The 14,938-nt window shown below is 37.2% G+C and overlaps 1 protein-coding gene across 1 annotated transcript in view; it reads left to right on the top strand.

Annotated features, from left to right (window-relative positions):
- LOC147911493 (uncharacterized) overlaps window positions 1-14,938 on the top strand; it is a 105,647-nt gene that overhangs the window by 73,580 nt on the left and 17,129 nt on the right. Inside the window, exons 14-17 of the mRNA XM_087428034.1 lie at window positions 9,866-9,952; window positions 11,609-11,767; window positions 13,262-13,543; window positions 14,202-14,360. Coding sequence (XP_087284160.1) covers window positions 9,866-9,952; window positions 11,609-11,767; window positions 13,262-13,543; window positions 14,202-14,360 — 687 coding nt within the window. The remainder of the gene's footprint in view (window positions 1-9,865; window positions 9,953-11,608; window positions 11,768-13,261; window positions 13,544-14,201; window positions 14,361-14,938) is intronic.

Below are 14,938 nucleotides of genomic sequence, written 5' to 3' on the forward strand. Positions count from 1 at the left end.
GGAGAGAAGGCACAAATAAGTAAAATCAGAAATGAAAGTGGAGAAATTACAGCACATGTCTCAGAAATACAAAAGATCATCAAAGAATGTCTTTTACGAGTTTACCACTTCATCTCCTCCTAGTGGTGCATACTAACTTACTCTGTTTTTTGATGTCTTAATAGTTTATAGCATCGTGAAATTTCGGTTGTACATTATTGTTTGTCAATCACTATATACATGTCTCCCTTCACCCCTTGTGCCCACTCCCCCACCCCCCTTGCCCCTGCTAACCACTATACAGTTTTCTCTGTTTGTGTGTTGGTTTATATTCCACATATGAGTGAGAGCATGTGGCATTTGTCTTTCTCTCTCTGGCTTATTTCACTTAACATAATACCCTCTAGGTCCAACCATGTTGTTTCAAATGGGACGATTTTGTCCTTTTTATGGCTTACTAGTATTCCATTGTATATATATATATATATATATATATATATATATATATATATATATATATATATATATACATCCTCTTGATCCAATCATCAGTCGATGGACAGTTGGGTTGCTTCCATGTCTTGGCTGTAGTGAATAATGCTGTGATGAACACAAAGGTGCATAAGCCTCTTTGGATAGTTGATTTCAGGTTCGTTGGATCGATTCTCAGTAGTGGGGTGGCTGGATCATAGGGTATTTCTATTTTTAATTTTTTGAGGACTCTCCATACTGTTTTTCATAGAGGCTGCACCAGTTTGCGTCCCCACCAGCTGTGTATAAGTGTTCCTGTTTCTCCACTACCTCTCCAACATTTGTTGTTTTCTTGTCTTGGTGATTATAGCCATTCTAATGGGTGTAAAGTGATATCTTAGTGTAGTTTTGATTTGCATTTCCCTGATGATTAGTGATGTTGAACATTTTTTCATTTGCCTATTGGCCATCTGTATATCTTCTTTGGAGAAGTGTCTGTTCATTTCCTCTGCCCATTTTCTGATCGGGTTGTTTGTTTTTTGTTGTTCAATGGTGTGAGTTCCCCATATATTACGAAGATTAACCACTTGTCAGATATATGTTTTGCAAATATTTTCTCCCAGCTGGTGGGTTGTCTAATCACTTTGATCCTGGTTTCATTTGTCTTGTAGAAGCTTTTTAATCTGATGAAGTCTTCCTTGCCTAATTTTTCTTTAGTTTCCCTAGTCCGAGTAGACATGGCATCCAAAATGATTCCTTTCTGACCAATGTCAAATAGTTTATTGCCTATATTTTCTTCTATGAGTTTTATAGTTTCAGGTCTCACCTTCAGGTCTTTGATCCATTTTGAGTTAATTTTTGTGAATGGTGATAGCAGATGGTCCACTTTCATTCTTTTCACGTGGCTGTCCACTTTTCCCAGCACCATTTATTGAAGAGATTTTCCTTTCTCCATTATATGTTCTTAGCTCCTTTGTCGAAGATTAGCTGTCCGTATATGTCTGGCTTTATTTCTGGGCTTTCAATTGTGTTCCATTGATCTATGTGTCTGTTTTTGCACCAGTACCATGCTGTTTTGCTTACTATGGCTTTGTAGTATGTTTTGAAGTCAGAGATTGTGATGCCTCCAGCTTTGTTCTTTTTTCTTAGGATTGCTTTAGCTATTGGGGGTCTTTTGTTGCCTCATATGAATTTTAGTATTCTTTGTACGATTTCCGTGAAGAATGTCATTGGGATTCTGATTGGGATTGTGTTGAATTTGTAGATTACATTAGGTTATATAGACTTTTTAACCATGTTTATTCTTCAAATCCATGTGCATAGGGTCTCTTTCCATTTCCTTATGTCATTATCGATTTCTTTCAGTAATGTCTTGTGGTTGTCATTGTATAGGTCTTTCACCTCGTAGTAAGATTTATTCCTAGATATTTTATTCTTTTTGAGTCAATTGTAAAATTGTATTATCTTTTTGAGCTCTCTTTCTGTTAGTTTGTTATTAGCATACAGAAGTGTAACTGATTTTTGCAGGTTGATTTTGTAGCCTACGACTTTGCTGTAGTTGATTATTTCTAATAGTTTTCCAATGGATTCTTTAGGGTTTTCTGTATATAAGATCATGTCATCTGCAAATAGTGAGAGTTTCACTTCTTCGTTGCTTATTTGGATTCCTTTTATCCCTTTGTCTTGTCTAATTGCTCTCGCCAAATCCTCCCGTACTGTGTTGAATAAGAGTGGTGAGAGTGGGCAGCCTTGTCTTGTTTCTGTTCTCAGAGGAATGGCTTTCAGACATTCCCCATTGAGTATGATGCTGGCTGTGTGTTTGTCACAAATCGCCTTTATTATGTTGAGGCACTTTCCTTCTATACACATTTTGTGGAGAGTTTTTATCATAAATGGATGTGGGATCTTGTCAAATGCCTTCTCTGGGTCTATTGAGATGACCATGTGGTTTTTGTTCTTTGTTTCGTTGATGTGGTGTATTAAGTTGGTACCAACCCTGCATTCCTGGTATGAATCCCACTTGATCATGGTGTATAATCTTTTTAATGTATTGCTGTATTCAGTTTGCTAATATTTTATTGATGATTTTTGTACCTATGTTCATCAGTGATATTGGCCTATAATTTTCCTTCTTTGTATTGTCTTTGCCTCGCTTTGGTGTCAGGGTGATGTTGGCTTCATAGAATGTGTTAGGAAGTGTTCCATCTTCCTCTATCTTTTGGAATAGTTTGAGAAAGATGGGTATTAAGTCTTCTTTGAATGTTTGGAAAAATTCACTGGAGAAGCTATCTGGTCCTGGACTTTTATTTTTTGGGAGGTTTTCGATTACTATTTCAATCTCTTTACTTGTGATGCATCTATTCAGATTGTCTATTTCCTCATGGTTCAGTTGTGGGATGTTGTGTGAGTCTAAGAATTTATCCATTTCTTCTCAATTGTCCAATTTGTTGGCATATAGTTTTTCATAGTATTCTCTTATAATCCTTTGTATTTCCATGGTATCTGTTGTAATTTTGCCTCTTTCATTTCTAATTTTATTTATTTGAACCTTTTCTTTCTTTTTCTTAGTAAGTCTGGCTAAGGATTTGTCAATTTTGTTGATCTTCTCAAAGAAGCAACTCTTTGTTTCATTAATCTTTTCTACTGTATTTTTAGTCTCAATGTCATTTGTTTCTGCTCTAATTTTTATTATTTCTCTCCTTCTGCTGACTTTGGGCTTTGCTTGTTTTACTTTTTCTAGTTCTGTTAGGAGTAATTTAAGGTTGCTGATTGAGGCTTTTTAGTGTTTGTTGAGGTGGGCTTGTAGTGCTATGAATTTCCCTCTCAGGACCGCTTTTGCTGCATCCCATGTGAGTTGGTATGGCATATTTTCATTTGTGTTTGTTTCCAGGTATTGTTTGATTTCTCTTGATTTCATCAATGATCCATTGGTTGTTCAGTAGCATGTTGTTTAATCTCTACATCTTTGTCACTTTCCTAGTTGTTTTCTTATAGTTTATTTCCAGTATCATATCATTATGGTCTGAAAAGATGCTTGTTATGATTTCAATTTTTCTTAAATTTATTGAGGCTTGCCTTGTTTCCCAGCATAAGGTCTATCCTTCAGAGTGTTCTGTGCATGCTTGAGAAGAATGTGTAGTCAGCTGTTTTTGGATGAAGTGCTCTTTATATGTCTACTAAGTCCATTTCATCCAGTTTTTCATTTAAGTCAACTGTTTCCTTATTGATGTTTTGTCTGGATGATCTATCCACTGATGTAAGTGGGTATTAAGATCCCCTACTATTATTGTGTTGTTGTTAATATCTCCGTTTAGGTTTGTTAATAGTTGCTTTATGTACTTTGGTGCTCCTATGTTGGGTGCATATATACTTATAATTGATATATCTTCCTGGCAGAGGGTCCCTTTTATCATTATATAGTGGCCCTCTTTGTCTCTCTGAACCTGTTTTATCTTGAAGTCTACTTTGTCTGATATGAGTATGGCAACACCTGCTTTTTTTTCTTTGCCATTAGCTTGGAGTATTGTCTTCCATCCTTTCCCTCTGGGCCTCTGTTTGTCTTTAGAGCTGAGATATGTTTCCTGGAGGCAGAATATTGTTGGGTCTTGCTTTTCAAGCCATCCTGCCACTCTGTGTCTTTTGATTGGAGAGTTCAATCCATTTACATTTAGGGTAATTATTGATATATGAGGGCTTAATGTTGCATTTTTATTGCTTATTTTCTGGTTCTTTTGAATTTCCTTTGTTTCTTGTCCCGTGTGTTTTGTACTGCCAATTCAGTTTGATAGTTCTGTCTTATGACATTTTTGGTTTTCTCTTTATTATCATATGTGATTTTGTTCTGATTATTTGTTTAGTGGTTACCTTGAGATTTGTATAAAAAATCTTGTGAATGAGATAGTCCATTATCTGATGGCCTCTTATTTCCTTAGACTAAGTCCATTTGATCTGTTTCCTCTTCCCATTCTAAGTTATTCTTGTCACAACTTATTCCATCTTGTATTGTGGATGTGCGTTTAAAGTGATGAGGTTACATTTGTTTGTGGTGTTTTCCTTCCTTTGATCTTTCATTGTGGTATTTAAGTGGTTGCTAACCTATTCTGATAAAGATCTACTGTTTTTTCTGATTTTGTCTACCTATTTTTCTCCTTGCTCCAAGCTCTGTGTTCCCTTTTTCTTCTTTTATTCAGGCATGAGGGCCTTCTTGAGCATTTCTTGCAGTGGGGGTCTCATGGCCGTGAACTCCCTTAGTTTTTGTTTATCTGGGAAAATTATTATTTCTCCACCATATTTGAAGGGTATTTTCACTGGATAGAGTATTCTTGGCTAAAAGGTATTGTCTTTTAGGATTTTGAATATATCATTCCAGTGTCTCCTAGCCAGTAAAGCTTCTGTTTAGAAATCTGCTGAGAGCCTGATGGGAATTCCTCTGTACATTAATTTTTGTTTTGGTCTAGCTGCCCTTAATATTATTTCTTTGTCATTAACTTTTGCCAGCTTTACTACTATATGCCTTGGAGAGGGCATTTGCCTGTTGACATATTTAGGAGACATATTGGCTTCACTTACTGGTATTGCCTGCTCTTTCCCCAGATTTGGGAAGTTCTCAGCTATTATTTCCTTGAATAGTCTCTCTGTTCCTTTTTCCCTCTCTTCTCCCTCAGGAATGCCTATAATTCTTATGTTACATTTTCTAATTGAGTAGGATATTTCTTGGAGACTTTCTTCATTTCTTTTTAGTCTTAGTTCTCTCTCCTCCTCCATCTGGAGCATATCTGTATTCCTATCCTCGATAATGCTAATTCTTTCCTCTGTATTTTCAGCTCTGTTCTTTAAAGATCTCAGACTCTCCTTTATGTCCTCCGATGTGTTCTTCATCTCTATCAATACTGATTGGTTTTTCTTGATGATTTCAATCTCTTTTGTGAAGAAACTCCTTATCTTGTTGAATTGCTTTTCTGTGTTTTCATGTATTTCGTTGAGCTTTTTTATGATAGCTATTTTGAATTCTCTGTCATTTAGGTTATGAATTTCTGTGCCTTCAGGGTTGATTTCTGGGTGCTTGTCATTTTCCTTCTGGTATGGCGATTTAATGTACTTTTGCAACGTGGTTTCCGTGTTCACCGTGTTTTTCCTCACCCTGGAAATATCTGGTTGCATTTTCCCCCACCTGCCACTGGGTAAGGGTCAAGGGCTGTGTAATCTGAGCGCCCTGTGCTCTGCGGCTGCTGGTGCTCCCTGGCTGCCTGCGCTGTGGCTGGTCTGACTGATCAGCGGAGCTGCAGCGTCAGGCATGTGGTTGGGAAGGGTTCTCTCTTTTGTGCTCCCAGTCCCTGGGGGGGCTTCTCACTCGCCCCTCATTATCTTCTCTCTTGGGGTCCTCAAATGTTGATGCACCCCTGCAGCAGTTCTGAGTCCTCTGTGTGGGAGTTTCCCACTGGCTGAGAGAGCTTGACGGGCTACAGTTTCCCTGCAGAAGGCAGCCACACCCCCCTTTGTGAGCCTCACAGACCCGAGTCACCGATCTGATGGGGAGGGGGAGGATTTCTCCTTACCTCTCCCCACCTCCTCGGGGGGCCCCAGCATGTCCACTCTCAGATATGCAGCAGTGTGGGACTCTCCAATGTCCTTTTGTGCTGTGTGAGTGACCCTTCTTGGTCTGTGACTGTCTCTTTTATTGTATCCTATCGGAGAAAGAGTTCACTCTGCCATGATGCTGATGTCACTCCCCTTTTGCCCATTTTTAAATTGTTTTTTTTTTAGAGTTCTACATTTATCCCTAAGTGCTTTATTTATTTACTTTTTACAATTTTAAATGGGATCTTTTTTTTTTTTCCTGAGCAAGATTCTCCCTGAGCTGACATCTGTTGCCCATTCTACTCTTTTTTGCTTGAGGAAGATTAACCCTGAGATAACATCTACGCCAATCATCCTTTATGTTTTTGGATGCGGGACACCCCTACAGCATAGTTGGTGAGCGGATTAGTTGTGCGCCTTGGATATGAGCCCATCAACCCGGGCCACAAAAGCAGAGCACACAGAACTTTAACCACTCAGCCATCGGGCCAGGCCCTAAATTGGGTTTTTTGTCTTTTGTTGTTGAGTTGTAGAATTTCTTTATACAGTCTGGATATTAACCCTTTATCAGTTGTATGACTTGCAAATCCTTCCACCCATTCCATAGCTTGCCTTTTTACTCTGTTGATTGTGTCCTTTGATGCACATAAGTTTTTAATTTTTATATAGTCCACTTATCTATTTTGGTTTTTGTTGCCTGTGCTTTTGGTTTCATATCCAAGAAATCATTGACAAGACACGTGTGACGATGTTTTCCTCTCACGTTTTCTTCTAAGAGTCTTATAGTTTTAGTTCTTATGATTAGGCTTTTGATCCATTTTCAGTTAATTTTTTATATGATGTAAAGTAAGGGCCCAACTTCATTCTTCTGTGTGACATAGCCAGTTTGTCCAACACCATTTGTTGAAGAGACTGTCCTTTCCTATTGAGTGGGCTTGACATCCTTGTGAAAGATTATTTGACCATATATGCAAAGGTTTATTTTGGGGCTCTATATTCTATTTCATTGGCCTGTATGTCTGTCTTTATGCCAGTACTGCACTGTTTTGATTAATACAGCTTTGTCGTAAGTTTTTAAATCAAGAAGTTTCAGGCCTCAGCTCTGTTCTTTTTCAAGATTGTCTTGGCTGTTTGGAGCCCCTCGAGATTCCATGTGGATTTCAGGGTGGATTCTTCTATCTCTGCAAACACTGTTAGGATTTTATAGGAATTGCATTAAATTTGGAGATCACTTTGGGTGGTGTTGACATCTTAACAATACAAAGTCTTCCTATCCATGAACATAGATGTCTTTCCGTGTATTTGCTGCTGCTTTAATTTATTTCAGATACATTTTGTAGTTTTCATTGTACACGTCTTTGCCTTCTTGGATAATTTTATTCCTTCATATTTTATTCTTTTCGGTGCTATTGTAAATGGATTGTTTTCTCAATTTCCTTTTTAATTGTTTATTGTTAATGTATAGAAATATAACTGAATTTTGTACAGTCATGTAAATTTTTTAAAGTAGACATTATATACAGATGGAAAAGTCTCCAGGACACACTGTTAAATAAAAGCAAATGCATACTACAGAATAATTCAGTGAGATCCAACTTATGTAAATAAACTTATATATACATTTATATACTATTCCTGTATATAATGATCTTCTTTTTTTCCCCATTTACCCTGGGGTACATTATTCTTTCCTTGGAAAAGGAGCTTTCTCCTCCTCTATGCCTATGCTTCAGTCATTTTCTCCTAGGAAGCATTTTCACTTGCTTTGTATCTTGTGTTCTCAGCTTATCTATAATTTAGATCAACCATGGGCCAAAGGCACTTAACCTTGCTTTAAAATTTATAATTTCCACTTTTATGAGGAGAATGTTTCTTTAAATAGACTTTTGAAAATAAGATATAACAATCAGTAGCTGCTTTTAAACAAATGTAAAATGCAGGCACAGGGCCCCCTGAGAAAGGGCAGTAGAGGAGGAGTGAGGGGAAAGGAGCGTTACACTCACTGTGACGAGCCGATCTGTGGTATTATGTTCATGCTGGAATCATTTGTGTTGATAAAAGGGTCTGACTGGGCATTCTCTGGGGCCATTTTGTTCATCCAGGTTTCTGAAATCTGGGATGGGAGGCCGCGATCAGCTTGGTCTTGTGATATGTTCATGCTGGAATCACCCATGTGGATAAAGAAGTGGGTCTGGGCATTTCCGTCATCCCTCTGTTTTTCAGGGCACCAGAGGGCTGCACTAGTAGGTCTATCATGAATCCACTTCGAGTGCCCGTTTTCAGTCCAGCTTGATGTGTCTCTCTCTGCAAGTGAGATTCTCTAGTGTATCTCAACAGAAATTTCAAACTTTGTGATTAGTTGTCTTATTCTCATATAAAGAACACAATTTTTTTTCTTTAATGATTAGAGCTATTAGATTTGCTCATAACCTTGGTAGCTGAAATACTTTCTAGGCTGAGTTCAGTTTTGAACTTTGTCTCACTCTGCTTTGTTTCTGTGTATATTCCGATATATAGGAATAAAGATGCAAGATTCTGAATTATAGTATCTGACAGACTAGTCCCCAAGATTGTGTGTTACAAATGTTAATTTCTCATGTACTTAGTAGTTAGCTCTGTGCTCATCTTTGTCAGAAACTCGTGCCTATTGCCAACAGTAAGGGGGTAGGTAAGTAAAATATGTTTTGTCCATATCCAGTCTAGAGAATCGAGCAGCTACTAAAAATTATAATTTGAAGATGATGTAACAGCTTGGGAAAATGCATATCATCTAATCTAAGTGGAAAAGTAAACCTAAAACAGGATGTTATGTATAAGTAAATGAATCATAATTGCAATGTTAAAAATTTAATGGAAAAACATCTGGAAGGAAGTATTCCAGAATTCTAATAGTGATTGTGTGGAGTTAGTGTCATTGGATTATTTTTCTTCTTTTTCTTTTTTTTTCTAATGAAAATATAGATTATTATAACAACCTTTTCAAACTTCTGTGGCCAACATGGAGCTGAGTGTTTTTACTGGGGTAGTGTAGGATTATATGGTGATACCGTAATTTCATACCTATGCTTGTAATGTCAGTTTTGTCTCCTTTTACCAAGCAGTCCACGTATTCTGTTACCTCTGGTTCAGCCTTATTTATGGATAAATGAGTTGACATGAGGTGCTTTTCTTAAGCAGTGTGTGGAAAGTGTAAATTAAGAAAACATGTATTATGCTATGATATGAAATATGTTTCTAACAAAACTCTTTTGCCTTCTTATATATCATAAAACTCTGAAAATAAAGATTTGTTGGGAGTAGGGAAGAGGTTACAATTTCCAGCTTTTGAAGGAAAGAAAGAGGGGGAGAGTTTAAGGTGGCTCACTCCTTCACAAAGTCAGGTTAACCTGTCAGACGTGAAGGTGAGTGTGGGTCATCTGTAGCTGTCCAGGTAGCTCTTCTCAGTACACAGGCACAAGAGCACAAACTCTGGAGCCAGAGCACTGGGCTCACAGCATGACTCTACGTCTCTGAGTGACTGTGGGCAAATGACCTGTCCTCTCTCGGATTCAGTCTCCTCACCTGTCAAATGGAGATAATAATAGTACCTACCTCATAAGGTTATAGTGAAGATTAAATGTGTCAGTATATGAAAATAGTGCCTGGTACATAATAAGTAATATGTGTTGGCTATTTTGTTATTATTAAAACTAAGAAATTCTTCTCTAAGGTATTTATATATGAGATGGTTGACATAGATAGAAAGCAGAATTTGGAAGCCAAAAAAACCCAAGTGTTGATTGCAGATGTTGATAATGAGCTGATTGAACAACAGAGAAAGATGTTTTCTTTGATACAGGAGAAAAAAGAGCTGCGACAAATGTTAGAGTGTGTTACCGCAGAAAAGGAGCAACTGAAGACTGACCTGAGGGAGAGTACTGACAGGGTGAGTTCAGCACCGGGTACTTGGTAGTGTGTTTTTATCTTTGTGTCTCGGGTTTTTACAACTTTGTTGAGGTATCGTTTACACGCAATAAATGTATCTGCTGCAAGTGTCCAGTCTGATGACTTTTGACAAATGTGTCCCCTTGTGTACTGTCCACCCCAGTCAAGATACAGAACACTTCCACCCACAAGAAGTTCCCTCACACCTCCACCTGTCAATCCTCACCTCACCCTCTGCCCCGTAGAGTCACTATCCTGATGTTTCTCCACCTCAGATCACCATGTCTCTTCTAGAACTTCACACAAATAGAACCACACAGCATGTGCTCTTCTGTGTCTCACTTCTTTCTACATGCCTTTTTATTGCTGGGTACTATTCCATGGTATGAATGGGCCACAGTTTGCTTAGTTTTTCTCCTATTGTTGGAAATTTGAGTCATTGCCGCTATTTGACTCTTGAATAAAGCTGCTGTAAACATTCTTATACTAATCTTTTTATGAACGTATATTTTTTATTTCTCTAGGGTAAGTATCTGAATGGAATAGCTGTGTCATAGGGACATGTATATTTAACTTGATGAGAGTTTACTAGACTCAATTCCAAAGTAGTTGTACCATTTTAATTCTCATCAGCAAATTAAGAGAATTCTGATAGCTCCACATCCTCACTAAAGCTTCATATTATTGGTGTTTTTAATTCTAACCATTTCTATTGGGTGTAACCTCATTGTTTTAAATTGCCTTTCCCCAATGACTAAAGATATTGGGCATCATTCATGTGCTTATTGTGTATCTTTCTATAAACTCTCTGTTCTCTCAGTGATGTGTTGTATAGATTTCAGTGTACGGGTCTTGTACGTATTTTGTTAATTTGTTCCTAAATGTTTCTCTTGTATTTATGCTGTTGCAGTTTTCTCTAATTTCATGTTTGCTTGTTGTTAATATTTGCCAGTATCTTCAAACCTACTTTAGGCTTTATTTTTATATTTAGGGGCAATATAATGTGTAATAGATAGAAATTAATATTTTGAAAAGTTTGCTGTGGATCACAGTAGAACCTGACCTTTTGTGTAATTTTTCATGTTTCTTGGGATTGTCTCCTTGCTCAAAAGATCTGAATGTAAATAAGAATACAGACAAAGGTCATATTCTCTTCTCAGTCTCTGGCTTGTAATGTTTTTTGGTCTTGATACTGGAGAATGTCACTTTTTAAAGATAATAAGTAAGATTAGCCCAAGTCATGCTAGCAAAGGACAGTTGCTATTTCGAGCTTGCTCAAAATCAATGCCCCAAAACAAGCCATCCCAGTGTATGAAAAGCCCATAACTAGAGTCTCATCATCAGTCGATGAAAGTGTAGAGATGGTCTCTTTTGGCTTAGGGGTAGAAAACAAGCAAACCTCTCATGATAGAATGTTAGATCCAGTTCTAATTCTCATGCTGCGAATGTACATTGAGCAATAAAGAAACAACATAAGAAAGCAGATTCTTGGCATTTACATGATTAAAATAAAGACTTACGTTCTTTTTCAATAGGTCTTTTCCAATATACTTTGCCATGATTCCTCCATTTTCAGGCTGAGGTAAATGCTGATTTTTATCTGATTTCTTAAATGTAACCTAGTATTTATTTTAATGTCAACTTTAAAAAAATTTAGGCCACTGAAAACCAGGAAGAATTAAGAATTCTTGGAGGTGAGCTTAAAAAGCAACAAGAGATAGTTGTACAAGAAAAGAACCATACCATAAAGAAAGAGGAAGAGCTTTATAGGACCTGTGAGAAACTGGCAGAAGCCGAAGAAAAGCTAAAGGAAAAGGTGAATTTTTAAAGTTACCTTCCTGGCCATATTTCCTGACTAAACTTTTTTTGGTAATAAATTTTTATCCCAGTAGACCTAAATTCCAGAAATAGCATATGCCTCCCAGATGGTCAGATCTCACTGCTAATGTTTTGGACAGTTTCAGCTCACACGAAGATGTTGCTGTTGTCCTTTGTGAGGATTACATTATCCTGGAGTCTTTAGATGAGAGGGGGGCCTTGGTTCATCTAAACTACTCATGATATATTCACTCATCAGATATTTATTGAGCAATGCCATGGGCCAGGCTCTGCTCTGGGTGCTTGAGATACATTAGTCAATAAAACAAAGCCCCTGCCCTTATAGACCTGTATTAGGCATTCTCTAAAATGTAAGATTTGTCACTATTGCCATCCCTTAGATGTTTGCAATTTCCTGAATCATTTCCTTAATGGAAGTAAGGTGCTGTCATAGTATATTTGCATAAGAGCTAAGACTCTTGTAACAATTGTACTGCTCCAGTAATTCTAAAAGGCACCCACTGAGATCTTTCTATTTCTTCTAAGAACAGTACCACTTGCATTATAAATAATACATTGCTGCTTCCATTGTGCTTCTGTTGAATGATGCTTTCTTAACATGTGTTCTCGTAATTCTCATTCCTTTGACTATAACCTAACTGAATTTACTGAAACCTCCTGTCTATTTCATTCTCCTCCTAAAGAAGTAAAATCAATAGCCTTATGTAAAAGTTAATGCCTCAATGTTTGTGTGGGCCACCCCCTGAAGACCTTGTTGGAAGTAAAAATAAATTATCCAAAAAGATTTTAAGAGATGAGGAATTACAGTTTGACAGCTACATCTGTATATTTAGTCAGTTTCTTTTTAAATTTTTCTCATATTCACTTTGCCTCCTTGATTTACCTAGTGACTCTATGCTAGTTTCTTAGGACTTCTGTGTCAAATTACCATAAATTCGGTGGCTTAAAAACAGCAGAAATTTATTCTGCCACATTTCTGGATCCTGGAAGTCCAAAACCAAGATGTCGGAAGACCATGCTGCCTCCAAAGTCTCTAGAGAAGGGTCCTTCTTGGCCTCTTGCTATCCTTGGCTCCCAGCTGTCCTCGGTATTCCTTGGCTTGTAGCTGCATCACTCCCATCTCTGTCTCCATCTTCACATGATCTTCTCTGTGTCTCTGCGTGTCCTTTCCTATCTCTTATAAGGACACTCTCATTGGATTTAGGGCCCACCCTAGTCCAGTTAGGAGAGCCTCTCATTCCTTAACTAATTACATCTGCAAAAACCCTATTTCCAAATAAGATCACATTCGGTTGTTATCTGAGTAACTGACAGTTTGAATCAGGTCGTTTGTGTAAAGAAACAGTATATGAATTAGCCTAAAATTGAAGACAAGTAAAGATTTGTCTTTACTTGCCTTAATTAATTTAGAAACTATTATTTAGCTATCAATATCTGTCTATATCATAATTTATTGTATGATTATCTCAAGAGCCAAGAACTTCAGGAGAAAGAACATCAACTTCTTAAGGCAAAAAATGATCTCAGGGAAAATGCGCATCAAACAGAGCAATTTAGGAAGCAATTAGAGGTCCAGAATTCAACCCTGGAAAGTATAGAAGCAGAGAAGTTCAGGGTGACTCAGAAACATCTTGAAAACCTTGAAGAAATAAAACTTGTTACTAAGGAAAGAGATGGCCTCAGAAGAGTGGAGGAAACCCTCAAAATGGAGCGAGACCAGCTCAGTGAAAGCCTGAGAGAGCTGGAAGCTAAAGTAAGTTACACTCATTCCCCGCCCTAGTGAGGAGACATGGGGTTTTCTGACAGCAGTGAGCCTTCTTTGAAATGAGGGGTACTGTTAGTGTGCGTGAACTGATATAACTTTTAGGCACATAGTTTGGTATTCTTGAAAATTTTAAATTATGCAACCAGTATTTCCTTTATAGACTTTATCCTATATGTACACTTAATCAATTGTTAAGATAAATATATATTTATGTTTATACACACATACAGAAATACACACCACAAGGTTGTTCATTGTAGCAATTTGTAATAAAAGATGGGAAACAATCTAAATGTCCATCAGAAGGAAACTGGGTAGACACAAGCACTATGTCAGAATACTATGCAGCACATAATAAAACCATGGAATAGATTTGCATGTCCTAATATGGAAGCCCAAAATAACCCTTAGGGGGAAAAGCAAGCTATAGAATAGTACGTATGTAATATGTTTGCCTTTGGGAATTAGGAGTGGGTTGTGGGGAGGTAGGGACGGGGGGATAAGCTTGTAACTTTCTAACAACAAAGATGTAGATTAAGAAGTAATAGTTTTATTATTTTTACTAAGAAAATATATCATTTTCATTAAGAAAATACTAGTTAAAATTAAGATATATCACTGTTTTTAAAATTCTCTAATGATTAAGAATCTGGAAAAACAAGAGGAACTAAGAATTGCTCACATGCATCTGAAAGAGCACCAGGAAATTATTGATCAACTCAGAGGGATTGTTTCTGAGAAGACAGATGAAATATCAAATATGCAGATGGATTTAGAAAATTCAAAGGCTAAATTACAAGAAAAGGTATTGGGGGAAGGGAGGCTTATTTGATTGGATATCTGACTTATTTGTGCCTAAAATCCTTTGGGGATGTAAAATAGTTTAGCCACATTGGAAAACAGCTTGGCCGTGTTTACTCACACTGAACGTATACCAGCCTGTGGCCCAGCATATACGAGTATGTACCTAAGAGAAAAGAATGCATACTTCCACATAAAGATATGTACAAGAATGTTCATAGCAGCTCTAATCATAATAGTGAAAAACTGAAAACAACTCAAATGCCTATCAACAGGAGAACGGATACATACATTGTGATTTGTAAGTTCAAAAACAGGCAAACTCATCTAGGATGATCAAGGTCAGAATAGTGGTTGGCTGGAGTAAGGGGGCACCCAGGAACCTCATGGGGTGCTAGAAATATTCTGTATTTTAATCTGGGCTGTAATTACATAGACGTATACGTATGTCAGGAATAATTGAGCTATACACTTGAGATTAGTGTGCTTATGTATATTATACCTCAAAAGAAAGTAAATTCTGTGTGGAATTATGCAGAATATTGAGTCACATGGAAGCCTATTGTTTTAATCAATTTAGAA

The sequence above is a fragment of the Ceratotherium simum genome, unplaced genomic scaffold, assembly GCF_057802395.1.
Source record: "Ceratotherium simum simum isolate JZ-2026a unplaced genomic scaffold, ASM5780239v1 HiC_scaffold_43, whole genome shotgun sequence".
Lineage (NCBI taxonomy): Eukaryota > Metazoa > Chordata > Mammalia > Perissodactyla > Rhinocerotidae > Ceratotherium > Ceratotherium simum.